The sequence below is a fragment of the Phyllobates terribilis genome, unplaced genomic scaffold, assembly GCF_046119375.1.
Source record: "Phyllobates terribilis strain yellow unplaced genomic scaffold, ASM4611937v1 Scaffold_3__8_contigs__length_932513732, whole genome shotgun sequence".
NCBI classification, from domain to species: domain Eukaryota; kingdom Metazoa; phylum Chordata; class Amphibia; order Anura; family Dendrobatidae; genus Phyllobates; species Phyllobates terribilis.
In genome coordinates, this window is record NW_027362763.1 from 621,450,253 (window position 1) to 621,468,117 (window position 17,865).

Genomic DNA, 17,865 nt, shown 5'->3' on the forward strand with positions numbered 1-17,865 from the left:
ATTTTGGCAGTGAGTCAGTAATAGTGTGGGGAGGCATTTCTTTGGAGAGCCGCACATCCCTCCATGTCTTAGCCAGAGCTACCCGCACTGCCATTAGGTAAGGGATGAGATCCTCAGACCCATCGTGAGACCATATACAGGTGCAGTGGGCCCTGGGTTCCTTCTGATGCATGACCATGCTAGGCCTCATGTGGCTGAAGTGTGTCAGCAGTTCCTGCAAGATGAAGGCATTGAAGCTATGGACTGGCCCGCCCGTTCCCTAGACCTGAATCCAATCGAGCACATCTGGGACATCATGTCTCGTTCCATGTACCAATGCCACGTTGCACCTCAGACTATCCAGGAGTTGACTGATGCTTTAATCCAGGTCTGGGAGAAGATCCCTCATGAGAACATCCGCTGCCTCATCAGGAGCATGTCCAGGCATTGTAGGTTCACACAGGCATGTGGAAGCTACACACACTACTGAGCATCAGTTCCTTGTCTTGAGGCATTTCCACTGAAGCTGGATCAGCCTGTAATTTAATTTTACACTTTGATTTTGAGTATCATTCCAAATCCAGACCTCCATGAGATATTCATTTTGATTTACACTGATTGCTATAGAGCCATGGCCGGCGCACCTACATGGTGTCCCCTTCTCCCTCCATGCAGGGACGCCGTCTTTCTCACCGCCCCTGCCCTGGGCGCAGCCCCCGATGCATTTCCTGCTCCTTGGCGTGCTTTCAGTCCTCTGCTGAGCACACCATACTGTGTGTCGGCGGCGTGCCTAGTGCGCGCTCTCGCCTGTTCTTAAAGGGGCAGCGCGCATATGGCAAAATGCCCTCAGCTGACAGCTGGGCAGGATTTTGATAATGTGTTCACCTGCAAGGTGTCTCCCAGCCAATCGCTGTTAGACATCTTGTATGAAAAGCACCCTCCCCAGTAGGGAGGTACCTGAGCAACCCCTATAATTCTGTGTTCGGTGGTTGGTGTGTATGCAACTGTATGTTGCCAGGTCCTCCATCCCTAGTATGTATAGTATCCCGTTAGTCTGCCATAATTAGTCCTTGTTTCCTGTGATTGCTTCAGCGGTGTCCTAACCCTGAAACCGAATCTGCGGCACCTTACCAAGTGGCTGCATCGGCGGTACCTGTCTTCCACCCTGGAGGCTGAATACCCATCCCAGAACTCTGAACTTGTCCCTGTGGCCATCCTGTCAGCATAGCCTGAACCTGTTCAAGTTGCCGTCCTATCTGCACAATGTGAACCTGTCACAGTGGCCGTCCTGTCTGCACAGAGTCTGAACCTGACCCAGTGGCCGTCCTATCTGCACAGTCTGAACTTGAGCAAATGGCTGTCCTGCTCTGTTGAGTCTGTAGTAACGTCTCTGCCCTTTGGGGTCAGCAGCCACTGCCGGACATTGCCCTGGAGTGGCACTTGGCAGTTACATTCCACACAAGCCTGAAATCACCAATAGAGGCTCCACTGAACACCAAGGTAGCTGCTTAGTCATGCCCCTCCAGGGCAAGTCCGGTCTGTAGTACAGTGGGTCCAGAAAACACGTGCGCCACCTAGTAGCTTAATAATCATTTTTATATTTTATTGTTCTCAACGCATTCCACAATGTAATGAATAAAGATTTGCAACTGAAATATTTCATTCAGTGATATCTAAGATGTGGTATTTTAGTGCTCCCTTTTTTTTTGAGCAGTGTATAGTACTGGATTAAAGGGGTATTCTCAAGTTGTCTACTGAGAAACTCACAGCTCTACAGTCGCCTCACTTTCTGGTTGCTAGGGGACAGGCACTCCTCGAGTGACAGTTTTGGCTAGTTTCTTTCTGCTACTATGACTGTTGTCACTATATTTGTATAAATAAATAACACAGCATTTGAACAAGAACACCGCTCAGAAGAATAAGAGTAATGATTAGGAGAACTGCTTTCGAAACTGCCGAAGCTAGAGGACAGGGGTAGGGGTTGGTAGGGTTTTTAATTATGCAGAGGACTGATAAGAGCAACTTAGTCAGGAGCTGAGAGGGAGGGGGATGGAGGTGTGCAACAAACTGCTGTATGGATATCACTGGGCTTGGGAGACTTGACTGGGATCTATGGAGATAACTCCACTACTGGAATGGAACTACTGCGCATACTTTGCCAAGCTCTGATGGCCGATCTCCTTGGAAATAAGCTGTACACTATGCAAGATAAAAGCTTTCACAGCAGGAGAATGACAACAGATAAATAAATTTGCAACTGGTTTGCTTTTTGTACAGTTATATGAAAAAGTTTGGGCACCCCTATTAATCTTAAGCTTAATGTTTTATAAAAATTGGTGTTTTTGCAACAGCTATTTCAGTTTGATATATGTAATAACTGTTGGACACAGTAATGTTTCTGCCTTGAAATGAGGTTTATTGTACTAATAGAAAATGTGCAATCTGCATGTGCGTAAGTATGGGCACCTCACCAGAAAAGTGACATTAATATTTAGTAGATCCTCCTTTTGCAAAAATAACAGCCTCTAGTCGCTTCCTGTAGCTTTTAGTGAGTTCCTGGATCCTGGATGAAGGTATTTTTGAGGAACCTCTTTACAAAACATTTCCAGTTCAGTTAAGTTTGATGGTCGCCGAGCATGGACAGCCCTCTTCAAATGATCCCACAGATGTTCAATGATATTCAGGTCTGGGGACTGGGATGGCCATTCCAGAACATTGTAATTGTTCCTCTGCATGAATGCCTGAGTACATTTGGAGCGGTGTTTTGTATCATTGTCTTGCTGAAAGATCCATCCCCTGCCTAACTTCAACTTTATCACTGATTCTTGAACATTATTGTCAAGAATCTGCTGATACTGAGTGGAATCCATGCGTCCCTCAACTTTAACAAGATTCCCGGTGCCGGCATTGGCCACACAGCCCCAAAGCATGATGGAACCTCCACCAAATTTTACTGTGGGTAGCAAGTGTTTTTCTTGGAATGCTGTGTTTTTTTGCCGCCATGCATAACGCCTTTTTGTATGACCAAACAACTCAATCTTGGTTTCATCAGTCCACAGGACCTTCTTCCAAAAAGAAATTGGCTTCTCCAAATGTGCTTTTGCATACCTCAGCCGACTCTGTTTGTGGCGTGCTTGCAGAAACGGCTTCTTTCGCATCACTCTCCCATACAGCTTCTCCTTGTGCAAAGTGCGTTGTATAGTTGACCGATGCACAGTGACACCATCTGCAGCAAGTTGATGCTGCAGCTCTCTGGAGGTGGTCTGAGGATTGTCCTTGACTGATCTCACCATTCTTCTTCTCTGCCTTTCTGATGTTTTTCTTGGCCTGCCACTTCTGGTCTTAACAAGAACTGTCCCTGTGTTCTTCCATTTCCTTACTATGTTCCTCACAGTGGAAACTGACAGGTTAAATCTCTGAGACAGCTTTTTGTATCCTTCCCCTGAACAACTATGTTGAATAATCTTTGTTTTCAGATCATTTGACAGTTGTTTTGAGGAGCCCATGATGCCACTCTTCAGAGGAGATTCAAACAGGAGAACAACTTGCAAGTGGCCACTTTAAGTAGCTTTTCTCATGATTGCATACACCTGGCTATGAAGTTCAAAGCTCAATGAGGTTACAAAACCAAAAAAAGTGCTTTAGTAAGTCAGTAAAAAGTAGGTAGGAGTATTTAAAACAAGAAAATGATAAGGGTGCCCATACTTATGCACCTGTCAAATTGTGTTTGAATGCAGATTGCACATTTTCTGTTAGTATAATAAACCTCATTTCAAGGCAGAAACATTACTGTGTCCAACAGTTATTACATATATCAAACTGAAATAGCTGTTGCAAAAACACCAATTTTAAGAAAACATTAAGCTTAAGATTAATAGGGGTGCCCAAACTTTTTCATATAACTGTATGTTCATGTTGTCTAACTAAAGCAACTTAACAACAAGACAACAACCCTTTATATCAGGTTTAGTAGGGAAGTGTTTTAATAGCAAACTAAACACAAGAACAGTGGGGCACAATGTAAAATATTAAAATGAAGAAAAAAAATCTTCGACCTTCCGGCATATGTGGTTGGAAAATCACTTGTGATTTAGGGTATCCTAAAATCGTAAAGTTATAGTAAGACATAAATAAATTAAGTAGTCTAATGGTGGACTGGATAGATCATAGAGTCTATCTGTCTTCTATGGATCAATTTTAGTTTCAAAATTAGAATGAAATACAATGCAGGGAAAATCTTCATCCAATACAGTAGATGCAATCATGACATTATACAAACAGCCCTTAAAGAGAAATAAGTAATGTACCACCTATAGTGTACAAACAAAACATAGGATTCTAACATTCTGAAAAATACTTTTAAAGTTGATGACACATAGCGCGTGAAGTTACCATGAAGGTATGAGGAAGGGGAGTACCTGTGATCAGATGATGGAATCTCTGCTCTTCCATAATACATCAGGGCACCGGGACTCCATGTGTGTTTTACTTTGGAGCTGCAATCCAAATCATTGTCTAGAAGATTAATGTCTCCAGCTACAAGTAGAGGTTAAATAGAAATAATGCTTAAGAATGTTTAGGATACAATAATATACAGACATATTATATTTATATAAGTGTAATCAAAGTTATATTAATAACGTGATTTTTTTTATTTAGTTTATACTCCCATTTCATTATCAGATAAATAAGCTACTAATCCCTAGTTATGGTGTATGTAGCTGTGAAAATGATTTCACTCAGTAGAAATTATTTCACAGTGGCCATCATTATAACCCTAAAATTCTCACCTTTTCATCAGATTAAAGAGCATCTCTCTCTCAAGTACCTGTCCAAGTGAGTACTAATAAGGGTACACTTATTATTGTCAGGGAAAAACTCTTAACGCGTAGTGATTGTGGAAACCCCTTTAATGCCCGCCCATACTTATTTTATTGATACCATTACAGCTTCTACATATAAGTGTCCATTTAGATTGCAGCTAATACACGTGCCATAATTAACTCTATAGACATAAAACACGCATACCTGATTTGTCAAATGGTAACTTCTTTTTCCACCATAATACTCTGTCAGTCCAAGCTGGAGTCCTGCACTTTTCACTTGTGTCATAAGCTTCTGATCCAATGTCATACTTGTAAGTTGGTCCAAAGTGGATTGTACCTTCATAGAAGTCTTTGAATATCTAACAAACAATTATGTTCCCAACTTAATCACAAAGTAATATCAAAACTTTCAAGACAAGAGAGTGGTATGAATAGATGACGCCAAACTGAAAATATTTATAATCGGGTCATTTAATATATATTAACAATATGAAAACATTATATTGTAGCTACCGGTCCACATGTCTGCATCCTACAAAGCTGGAGTACTTATTTGTGAACATTAATGAATTTGGTTCCGTAAAACACAGAGGTGGGAGTCAAATTTCACAACAGGTTCCCTATTTGCATGCAAAATACAAGCAGCGTAAAATGATGCAAAATACCATTTCATACTTTATCAACACTTACAACATTGTAAATACACATTTGGATCAGCCAAAATGAAGCTGCAGCAGCTACAAACCAATAAGATAGTGCAGGGGTCCATTTCCATTTAGGCTCAGTATGCTACGCCAATAAGGAAAGCAACATCTCATGCTTCACTATTATGATAGGCCAGCACATTTCCAGCGGCTAAATCTGCACATCTAAATATTTATATGCATATAGTAACCACACACACTTCAAATTTATGTGACCCTCCAGCACAGAAATTATAAACTAATTACCATAGTATGAATAAAATTATACATAATGGATTAGTTTATAGTAGCGTGGGCAGATTATCAGACTCGGATGACAATACTGTGTACTTATCAATATATTAAAGGGAATCTGTCTCCCGGTTTTTGTCACCTAATCTGAGAACAGCATAAAGTAGAGACAGAGACCCAGACTCCAGCAATGTTCAACTTATAGGGCTGCTTGCTGCAGCTTTGATAAAATCACTGTTTTGTCAGCAAAAGATTATCGCTACTGGATTAGTAAACCTGTTACCATTTAGTCGCCCATATCCCTGAGCTCCGTATAACCCAAGAACCCACCAAAGATTGGCAGCTCTCTATGTACATTGTGTATTGACAGAAAGCTGTCAATCAGTGGTGTAGGTGAGGTTATAAACAACTCAGCATTTACAGATCTGGTAGATCTAGAGCAGATAAAAGTGATTTTATCACAATGACAGAAAGCAGACAGTAAGTGATATCGCTGGAATCGGGGTCTCTGACCCTACATCATGTTGTGCTCAGATGGGATAGCAAAAACCTGGTGACAGATTCTCTTTAAGCAAAAGGCTCCAAAGCTGGTCTTATCTTTTAAATTTAACTTGACAGCTGATAAATGCGGCCTAAGCCAGTGGCAGAATGTATCAGGCCTTGGCTGTATGCTCTATGCCAGGTATGTTTGACTCAAACACAGAGGCATGGGGACCGAGCTGCAATGGAGACTAGTCAGAATGGTGGGTCCCCAGCAGCTTTTCCCTGCCTGCTCCCCTGGAGTGATGGGTCTCTGCTTACCAAGGCTTTTAAAGTATGTTCTTCCCTGAAACACTGTGTCAAACATATCTGTCTGAGATTATACCGCCTGTGCCTGATCAAGCTGCCCATGGATTGGCCAGCATGTATCAGATGTCAGGTTCACTTTAAATGCCTATATTTTTAACTTTAAAGAATTTCTGCAATGGGGTACCCCGTTTCTTGTGATATCGGTGTGAGATGCACAGTGCACACCAGCACAACAAACCTTCAAAAACCATTGATATTGGGAGGTTTTGACAGCAATCGCGAGTTTGTCATCTCTTCTGGGAATCTACTCTTTTTTTGGCAAGCCTTCTGGATGTTGTGGGAGATTTGGAAAGTATGCGTATATAAAGAAAATTGTAGCAGATATCTGAATGACTGATATACAAGGAGGATGGAGCTCAGCAGGGATAGGAGGGTCAGAGATATTAGGAGTGATTTCATCAGGGATGTTGATGTCATCCTATAGTTTATAAAAAGTCAGAGAATAACATCCTGTGAACAACCTAGATCACATATGTCAAACTAGGGCCCTCGGGCCAGATCTGGCCCACAGGGTGAGTGTGTTTGGCCCGGGATGCCAGATGGACCCCCTGCCCGGCATTGCACTTTCAACTATATCTGCATCCTTGTGGGGCCATTATACTGTATGGAGGACTATATTCAGCCTATTATACTGTATGGAAGGCAATGTAGGGCCCATTATACTATATGAAAGGCTATATGGGGCCCATCATTCTACACTCCCTGACAGAAGTTATGTTTCTTATCCATGGTATGTAAATAAAAGCTTATAACCGGACGTTAAATTCATCCATTGGTTTTATAAATTACTCTTTTGAAAGCTGAAACCCTCCCAAATTTGGTCTAGGTTAAGAAAATAAAATAAATTGGCATTAATGCTGAAATATTGTTCATTTAATGAACAGAGAATGGTCAGATTTTGGCAAGACAAAAGTTTTGTCGCCCACAGAAAGTAATGTGATATTCAAACAAATAATTATCTTAAAATACAAATATATGTTGCATAACATTGGTGAATGACGTTGTGGTGCTATTAGAGTCATATTTAATATTTTGTGTGACTTCCATGAGCTTGAAGGACTGCATCCATACGGTTCAACAATGATTCATACAATTTATTAATGAAGTCACCAGGAATAGCAGAGAATGCAGTCTTACATGCCTCCCAGAGTTCATCTAGATTCTTTGGTTTAGTCTTCCAAGCTTCCTCTTTCATCCTACCCCAAACATGCTCAATGATGTTCATGTCTGGAGACTGGGCTGGCCAGTCCTAGAGCACCTTGATCTTTTTTGCCTGGAGGAACTTTGTTCTAATGATGGATGTATGAGATGGAGCACCATCCTGCTGCAGAATGTGACCCCTTTTATGATTTGGAATGTAAGAGGTAGCTAATACTTCTTGATATTTTAGGCTATTGATATTGCCTTCCACCTTGCAAATGTTTCGCACACCCCATACTGAATGTAACCCCAGACCATGATCTTTCCACCACCAAATGTAACTGTTTTCTGGGTGTATTTTGGATCCATACGGGCTTCAGTAGGTCTCCTGCAGTATTTGCCGCGGCTGTGGTGTAATTCTACTGAAGAGTCATCAGAGAAATCCACCTTCTGCCACTTTTCCAGCGTCCATCTGTTTAGAAGGCTGTGGGACTTTGCAAATGCCACACGGTTTTTTTATTTGCCTTTTGTTTAGTGCTGGCTTCTCGGCACTGATTCGACCATGGAGGCCATTTCGAGACAGAATCCTACAAACTGTTCTAGTTGACACAGGGATTTGAGGTGACCAGGCCTGTTGGAGCTCTGCTGTAGTGGCCATCTCTGCAGTGGATCTGGTCCTCAGCCTCTTGATAATCAAGGCTTTGGTCGCAGGGTGGATTTTTGGCATGTTGTCAGAGCTCAGGATGCAGTTCAAGTGAAGGTCTGGGGTGCTGGGTTTCTTTTTATACACACCCACTAATTAACCGATCATTTACTGAGCACTGGTGAGGATGTAAACTAGGATTGGGTGCATTATATGATGATGCGATAAAACTTTTGTCTTGCCAAAATCTGACCATTCTGTGTTCATTAAATGATCAATATTTCAGCATTGATGCCAATTTATTTTCTTAACCTAAACCAAATTTGGGAGGGTTTCAGCTTTCAAAAGAGTAATTTATAAAACCAATGGATGAATTTAACGTCAGGTTATAAGCTTTTATTTATATAACATGGATAAGCGACATAACTTCTGTCAGGGAGTGTATATGAAAGGCTATGTGGGGCCCATCATTCTATATGAAAGGCTATGTGGGGCCCATCATTCTATATGAAAGGCTATGTGGAGTCCATTATACTGTATGGAGGACTATTTGGGGCTATTGTACTGTATGGAAGGCAATGCAGGGCTCATTATATTGTATGGAAGACTATGTGGGGCCATTATACTTTCTGAAAGGACTATATGGGGCCATTATACTGTTTGGAGGACTGTGTAGGGAACATTATACTGCATGGAGGACTATGCAGGGTCCATTATACTGTGTGGAGAGCTGTGTGGGGATCCTACTGTGATGAGGTCACCATACTTTGACGGGGAAGCTGAGAGTGGGGTATAGTAGGGTCATCATACCGTGCGTATGGCGGGTACTGTGGAAGAGTTCACTGTGGGGATATCTTTCTGTGTTTGGCGGGCCTTTTTGTTGATATCATACTTTATTATTTGTAATTTTTTTAAAAATATAAAGGTTGGCCCACAACTTTGTCCAAGCTTTTAATTTTGGCCCTCTGTGTATTTGAGTTTGAAATCCCTGCCTTAGAAAATGTATTGTAGTAATCACATGGCAACTGACCATAATGAAAAGGGTTCAAAATGCATGGATACAAGAGGAGATTAAAAAATACAATGCTATAATAATCTTGGCATTGTTAGGGGTTAGCTCTGTAATAGGCGCGGGTTCACACAGGGATGCATTCCAATGGTTCAAAACAAACTGATAGTTTATTATGTGTCCATAAACCAGGCAGGAAACAAAAATAACACTGCCTCTTTCAGGTTCCAAATAAGGTATAACAAAAGACAAATTAACAAGTCCATGTACAGCGCGGCCTCAGCCGTTTAAATGCAGTTGCCTTTCTCTGCCTTCGGCAACGTCTGGGCAGCATAAGCAAGCCTGCTCAGCTTGCACAACACACAGACAGACTAAGACATGCGCAGCTGTCTTAAATCAGTCTTCTAAGACCTGGACTGGAGGTAAGTGAGCAGCTGTCCCCCCCCAGCTCTTTCAGCTGCTCGTAAAACCGGGCCCTTTAATCCGGGCCCATTAACTCCCTCTCAGCACTGTGTGTGCTGGAGCCTGCTTCTCCGGGTCCTACATCACCGAAGCTTGGTACTACGGGGACACATACCTCCCGTCCACGACCTGTCCGGCAGCAACCTTACATACTCTCCCCCCCCCCCCCACTGCCCAAAGCCGGTAGGCTTGGCACCTTTTGCCACCATACAATAGACCCTTGACAGGGCATCAGCATTCCCATTTTGTTTCCCAGGCCTATGCTCTACCTGGAAACTAAAATCTTGAAGGGCTAGGAACCACTTAGTTACTCTGGCATTGTTCCCCTTCTTTTCTCGCATCCACCTCAGTGGGGCATGGTCCGACACTAACCTCAATCTTCTACCTAACAGGTAATATTTCAGAGTGTCCAACACCCACTTGATGGCTAAACATTCTTTTTCCACTATGTAGTAGTTCTTCTCGCACGTGGACAGTTTCCGACTGAGGTACATTATAGGGTGCTCCTCCCCGTTAATATCCTGGGACAAGACTGCTCCCAGACCGACATCTGATGCATCCGTCTGGACCACAAACTCTTTTGAGAAGTTGGGCGCCCCCAAGACTGGCTGTTTACAGAGGGCCAGTTTTATTTCCTGCATGGCCGCTTCAGCTTGTGGGGACCACTTGGCCAAAGCCGACTTCGTCCCTTTCAGAAGATCAGTCAGCGGGGCTGCTATCAGGGCAAAGTTAGGGACAAATCTTCGATAGTAGTCCACCATACCTAGAAATGCCCTGACCTGTTTCTTCGAGAGGGGCTGTGGCCAGTTCAGGATCGCCTCGACCTTATTTATTTGTGGTTTTATTTCCCCTCTACCAAGCACGTAGCCCAGATACTTGGCTTCTTCCATCCCCATGGCACATTTCTTCGGGTTGATGGTAAAGCCCGCCTTCCTTAGGGTGTCAAGTATAGCTTGAACTTTGCCAAGATGACTTTCCCAGTCCTGGCTGAATATGACAATGTCATCTATGTAGGCCGCTGCATACGTTTTGTGGGGTGCTAAATTCCGGTCCATGGCTCTCTGGAAGGTGGCCGGAGCTCCATGCAACCCAAACGGCATCCCGACGTATTGATAACATCCGTCCGGCATCGAGAAGGCCGTCTTCTCCTTGGCCTCTATGGACAGGAGAATTTGCAAATATCCTTTGGTGAGGTCCAGGGTGGTGATGTACCGAGAGGGTCCTAGCCTTTCCATAAGCTCATTTACCCTAGGCATTGGGTAGGCGTCGAACTTGGAGAACTCGTTCAGCTTCCTATAGTCATTGCAAAAGCGCCATTCCCCATCTGGTTTCGGCACTAAGACTATAGGACTGGACCAACCTCTCTTGGACTCCTCAATGACTCCCAAGTTAAGCATCCGCTTCACCTCTTTGCAGGCCTCTGGGATCCGATATGGTTTTAGGTTGACACGAACATGAGGCTCTGTGAGTACTTCATGCTCTATGACCTGAGTGAGTCCGGGCAACTCTGTAAAGAGGTCTTTATTTTGCTGCAACAGCTCTCGACATTGTTGATTCTGTGAGCAGGACAAATTGTCTGCCACCTTAACATCTTCCGCGTTGACTTCAGACTTGGCCACCAGACAAGTAGCTTCTACGGGTTCCCTGTCCTGCCATGATTTAAGCAGATTAATGTGGTAAATTTGGTAGGGCTTCCTTTTCTCCGGTTGGTGGATTTTATAGTTGACTTCCCCAACTTAATCTACCACCTCATAGGGGCCCTCTCCACTGTGGGCACTAGCACAAGTACTCGATCCCCTGGGTTGAACTGTCTCACCCTGGCTGATCTATTATACACCCGGGACTGTGCCTCTTGTGCCTTGAGGAGGTGCTCCTTCACAATGTGCATCACGTTGGCAATCCTCTCTTGCATCTGGGCAACGTGCTCAACCATGCTCCTATAGGGAGTAGTGTCAGCTTCGCAGGACTCTTTCGCCACATCCAGGAGTCCTCGAGAGTGGTGGCCATAGAGTAGCTCAAATGGGGAGAAGCCTGTGGAAGCTTGGTGAACTTCCCTGATGGAGAACAACAGATAGGGAAGCAGACCGTCCCAGTCTCGGCCATCCTTCTCCACTGCTTTCCTCAACATTGCCTTCAAGGTTTTGTTAAACAGCTCCACCAGTCCGTCCGTCTGGGATGGTACACTGAGGTTCTCTGTTGTGTAATATGCAGTGTCTTGCACAATTCCCTCATGACGTTCGACATAAATGGAGTCCCTTGGTCGGTTAGAATTTCCTTAGGCAACCCCGTTCTAGAAAACATATGGTCCAGCTCCCGAGCTATACACCTGGCGGAGGAGTTTCGTAGTGGTACAGCCTCCGGATACCGTGTAGCATAATCTAATACTACCAGGATGTACTGATGCCGTCGGGCAGAATTTACCAGGGCCCCTCTAAATCCATAGCTATGCGTTCAAAGGGGACTTCGATCACAGGTAGCGGTACTAGGGGACTGCGGAAGTGGGCCAACGGGGAGGTTAGATGGCAAGTGGGACAGGAATGACAATACCTCAATATTTCTCTGTAGCACCCTGGCCAGTAGAATCTCTGGAGGATCTGATCCGGTGTCTTATCTCCCTCCAGGTGACCACCCAACACATGGGCATGAGCCATGTCTAACACCCTGCGTCTATAGGATCCTGGCACCAGTAACTGCTCTATTACCTCACCCCATGGCTGGGTTACTCTGTACAGCAAATCCCCATTCACAGAAAAATGAGGGAACCAACTGTTGGCCTCCGGCTCCTGAGGCACCCCATTTAACACAGTAACATTCTCGAACACCCCTTTGAATGTTAAGTCCCTGAGTTGGGCAGTTCCAAAGTTTCCCTCGGACATCTCCAGCTCAGCGATGTTGGTCTCAGGGGATGCTAACTCATCCTCCTCGCCCACAAACACACACATGAGAAACTCATTTACTACGGACTGCGGCGAGGTATCTTTAGGGGTGATCTGGCTGTCGTCCGAGTAACCCGGCATCCTCCCTTTCCTCCACATGTCCCAAAACAACACAAAGTCCCGTCCAATTATTATGGGGTGCAATAAGTCTTTGACGAACCCCACTTCATGAGACGCGGTGCCACAGTCGTGCTTACACTTACCTGGGCCACAGAATAGTTTTTAGCATCCCCATTGATACACCGGACACCCACCACCTTCCCAGGAACCAGCCGATGAGGGAGTTTGGCGCTTATCAGGGTCACCAGACTTCCCGAGTTCAACAGTCCAGACACTTGCCCCCATTTCCGGACACTGAGCACGCCTGAGGGCCCTCGCCATGTTGAGGAACCGCGCTGCAGGTGGGGTAGGCAAATTAGGAGCAACACCGGCCTACATTGCAGTCCATTGGCTCAAAGTTCATTGGACACCGGGCGGCTATATGGCCAGGGGCATGACACCTCCAACAAAGAATGGATTGGGGCTGATTCCCCAGCTGTGAATCAGCGGCCTCCAGGGACTTTGGACGCCCACCCAGAGAGGATTTAGTCCCTTTCATTTGGGAGCCATCCCCCCTTTGGGGCCCCCCGAAAGGTGACCTAACCCCTGCTTGACCACCCAGGGAACCCTCTACCACTCGGTATCTCTCCACTAGGCCCACTAGATCGTCCTCATTTTGGGGATCTCCCTGGGCAACCCAGGACTGAATCGACTTCAGCAGAGAGTGGATAAACCGATCCGTGACCACTCTCTCGACCATCTGGGCTGGGGAACAAGTTTCTGGTTGCAGCCACTTCTGGACTAGGTGCAGAAGGTCAAACATTTGCGACCAGGGCAATTTGACCCTGTAGAAGTCCCGGAGGTGGATTCGCTGTGCACTGCCAGGGTTACGCCCAGCCGCGCCAGGATCTCATCCTTAAGTTTGCTATACTCTTTAGAGTCTTGGAGGGCCAACTCAAATATGCCTTCTGTGGATCCCAGGTCAGATATGGCGCTAGAACCTCCACCCACTGCTCCGAAGGTAGTCTCTCACGGTCTGCCAAACACGGCCAGGAACGCCTCAACGTCATTCCCGGAGTCATGTTTTGCAAAGCCCCTCTCACGGTTTTCCTCACCTGGGTCTCGTTGCTTTGGCCTGGAGGTGGTGCGGCTTCTCTGACATAGACGGCCTCCGCCAGGAGTGTCATCTGTTCCTGCTGCTGTCGCTGCTGCATCGGTTGTTGTTGAAGCTGGAACTGTTGTATTAACAGCTTATGCATCTCCTGTTGTGCTTGCTGCTGATGCATATTCGCCTGCACCAGTTGCTTAATCAGCTCCTCCATGCTGCCGGACTAACCTTGCTGGCTGGCAGCCTTCACCCAGAACATGTACAGTTTCCTGTAACAGTCACACTGCCGCTTTGGGATTCGTGCCCGCACTTCTAGCACAAATTTGTGAGGGGTCAGCTCTGTGATAGGCGCGGGTTCACACAGGGAAGTAAATTTATGCTTTTTTTCTACACTGTGACTACAGAAAATCACTTGCTCTAAACCTCACATCCATTACTTGTTCATCCACCTGAAAAACAAGTGCACAGTTCTTACTGAAACCACAGAACTGCATTTTGACACTGTACAGATGTAACAACAACTGTACATGGTTTATTTTGCAAACTTTTGTATTATTACTTGGATATGTCAGATTTGACTATTAATGGTACACGGAGATCCTACGCCAAGCTTTTCTACAGCCACAATTTAGCTAAAGATCTATAGTTAGGTCCATATATATTTGGACAGAGACAACATTTTTCTAATTTTGGTTCTAGACATTACCACAATGAATTTTAAACAAAACAATTCAGATGCAGTTGAAGCTCAGACTTTCAGCTTTCATTTGTGGGTATCCACATTAAAATTGGATGAAGGGTTTAGGAGTTTCAGCTCCTTAACATGTGCCACCCTGTTTTTAAAGGGACCAAAAGTAATTGGACAATTGACTCCAAGGCTATTTCATGGACAGGTGTGGGCAATCCCTTCGTTATGTCATTCTCAATTATGCAGATAAAAGGCCTGGAGTTGATTTGAGGTGTGGTGCTTGCATTTGGAAGGTTTTGCTGTGAAGTAAACATGCGGTCAAAGGAGCTCTCCATGCAGGTGAAACAAGCCATTCTTAAGCTGCAAAAACAGAAAAAACCCATCCGAGAAATTGCTACAATATTAGGAGTGGCAAAATCTACAGTTTAGTACATCCTGAGAAAGAAAGAAAGCACTGGTGAACTCATCAATGCAAAAAGACCTGGGTGCCCACGGAAGACAACAGTGGTGGACGATCGCAGAATAATCTCCATGGTGAAGAGAAACCCCTTCACAACAGCCAACCAAGTGAACAACACTCTCCAGGAGGTAGGCGTATCAATATCCAAATCTACCATAAAGAGAAGACTGCATGAAAGTAAATACAGAGGGTTCACTGCACGGTGCAAGCCACTCATAAGCATCAATAATAAGAAGGCTAGACTGGACTTTGCTAAAAAACATCTAAAAAAGCCAGCACAGTTCTGGAAGAACATTCTTTGGAAAGATGAAACCAAGATCAACCTCTACCAGAATGATGGAAAGAGAAAAGTATGGCGAAGGCCTGGTACAGCTCATGATCCAAAGCATACCACATCATCTGTAAAACACGGCGGAGGCAGTGTGATGGCTTGGGCATGCATGGCTGCCAGTGGCACTGGGTCCCTAGTGTTTATTGATGATGTGACATAGGACAGAAGCAGCCGAATGAATTCTGATGTATTCAGAGCCATACTGTGTGCTCAGATCCAGCCAAATGCAGCCAAACTGATTGGCCATTGTTTCATACTACAGATGGACAATGGCCCAAAACATAAAGCCAAAGCAACTCAGGAGTTTATTAAAGCAAAGAAGTGGAATATTCTTGAATGGCCAAGTCAGTCACCTGATCTCAACCCAATTGAGCATGCATTTCACTTGTTAAAGACTAAACTTCAGACAGAAAGGCCCACAAACAAACAGCAACTGAAAACCACCGCAGTGAAGGCCTGGCAGAGCATCAAAATGGAGGAAACACAGCGTCTGGTGATGTCCATGAGTTCAAGACTTCAGGCAGTCTTTGCCAACAAAGGGTTTTCAACCAAGTACTAGAAATGAACATTTTATTTACAGTTATTTAATCTGTCCAATTACTTTTGGTCCCTTTAAAAACAGGGTGGCACATGTTAAGGGGCTGAAACTCCTAAACCCTTCATCCAATTTTAATGTGGATACCCTCAAATGAAAGCTGAAAGTCTGAACTTCAACTGCATCTGAATTGTTTTGTTCAAAATTCATTGTGGTAATGTCTAGAACCAAAATTAGAAAAATGTTGTCTCTGTCCAAATATATATGGACCTAACTGTATAATCCAGTGGTGAGATTAGTTTTTGCTGCACAGTACCTGGTCAAAAGTCTAGTCTTCATGCAGTGTAAGGATAGGTTCACGTCATGTTTTAGCTATGACAGTAGCTCTGTTGTGTCCTCCATCACGCATACAATTCAGGCGTATAGGCTAATTAGTGTTGAGCGATACCTTCCGATAAAAGGAAATATCGTATCGGATTGGATCGGACCGATACCCAAAAAGTATCGCCGATTCCGATACCGGAAACCAATGCAAGTCAATGGGACACAAATATCGGAATGAAAATAAACCCTTTCTTTCCTTGTAGGTTAATTCTACATGAAGTAGAACAACTAAGAATAATGTAGAATGTATTACGCGAAAAGCCGGCAATTCATCAGCGGCATACACCAGTACCCGACAATTTACAACAGAAAGAATAGAGCATCACACATAGATTAGATAGATAGAAACATGTCAGTCACATATATATGAAGTACAGTGACAGTGTTGCTTACTGTACTTGTCATTTAGTGTAAAGGATTTATTTTAAAAAATAATAGTGTTTTAATGCACTGTCTCTTTAAAAAAGCCGGCCGGCAATTCAGCAGCGGTACCCGACAATTTAGAATAGAAAGAATAGAGCTTCACACATAGATTAGATAGATAGAAACATGTCAGTCACATATATATGAAGTACAGTGACAGTGTTAATTACTGTACTTGTCATTTAGTGTTAAAATAAAGGATTTATTTTAAAAAAAATTGGCGTGGGGTTCCCCTTAATTTTAGGCTCTAGCGGAGGTTAAGCTCACCTCATGCACGTCACTGACAGCGTGGGAAAATTCTCATGCTGAAGCGCTGAGTGCAGGAGAATTTTCCCACGCTGTCAGTGACGTGCATGAGGTGAGCCGAGTTCATTGGACATGACCTCGGCTCATCTTTATGCCGTCACAGAGAGACACTGAGGAGCGCAAGCATGCCTGCGCTTCTCAGTGTCTGCGGGATGACAGGCTGGATGGCAGCGTTCTGCTGCGGTTCAGCCTGTCATCTCGATGTAGCAGAGCTGAAGCTGTCCTGGGAACCATGGAAAGGTAAGGATGAGGTTGCTTTATTATTTTTCTTTTATTGCAGGAGATCGTTGGCTTCAGCTGGAATGGGCGTGATGGTAAGTATGGTTTAATTTAGAACAATAAAGAATTGTGTGTTTATTTCAATTAAAGGACTTTATTCTGGGTGTTGTGTTTTTTTTAAATACTTTACTAGAAATTCATGGCGGTCATGTCTAATATTGGCGTGACCCCATGAATTTCGGGCTTAGGGCCAGCTGATAATGCCAAGCTGGCCCTAACCCCTTTATTACCCAGTGAGCCACAGCATCAGGGCCCTGGATGAGTTGGGTACAGCGCCAGAAGATGGCGCTTCTATGAACGCGCCATTTTCCGGGGCGGCTGCGGACTGCAATTTGCAGCGGGGGGGGGGGGGGGGGGGGCAGAAAGCTTGGGCCTCCCTGCGCTGCGGATTCCAGCCCCCAGCTGCCTAGTTGTACCTGGCTGGACACAAAAATAGGGCGAAGCTCCAAGTATTTTTTTTTTAATTATTTCATGAAATTCATGAAATAATTAAGAAAAAAGGGCTTCCCTATATTGTTGTGTCCAACCAGGTA

The 17,865-nt window shown here is 44.4% G+C and overlaps 1 protein-coding gene across 3 annotated transcripts in view; it reads right to left on the reverse strand.

The window, feature by feature from the left end:
* The window catches only part of SYNJ2 (synaptojanin 2), a 573,751-nt gene that overhangs the window by 111,894 nt on the left and 443,992 nt on the right, over positions 1 to 17,865 (reverse strand). For all 3 annotated transcript variants that reach the window (XM_073671522.1, XM_073671524.1, XM_073671525.1), the window contains 2 exons: positions 5,008 to 5,164; positions 4,398 to 4,515 (listed from right to left, as the gene is read on the reverse strand). In XM_073671522.1, coding sequence (XP_073527623.1) covers positions 4,398 to 4,515; positions 5,008 to 5,164 — 275 coding nt within the window. The remainder of the gene's footprint in view (positions 1 to 4,397; positions 4,516 to 5,007; positions 5,165 to 17,865) is intronic.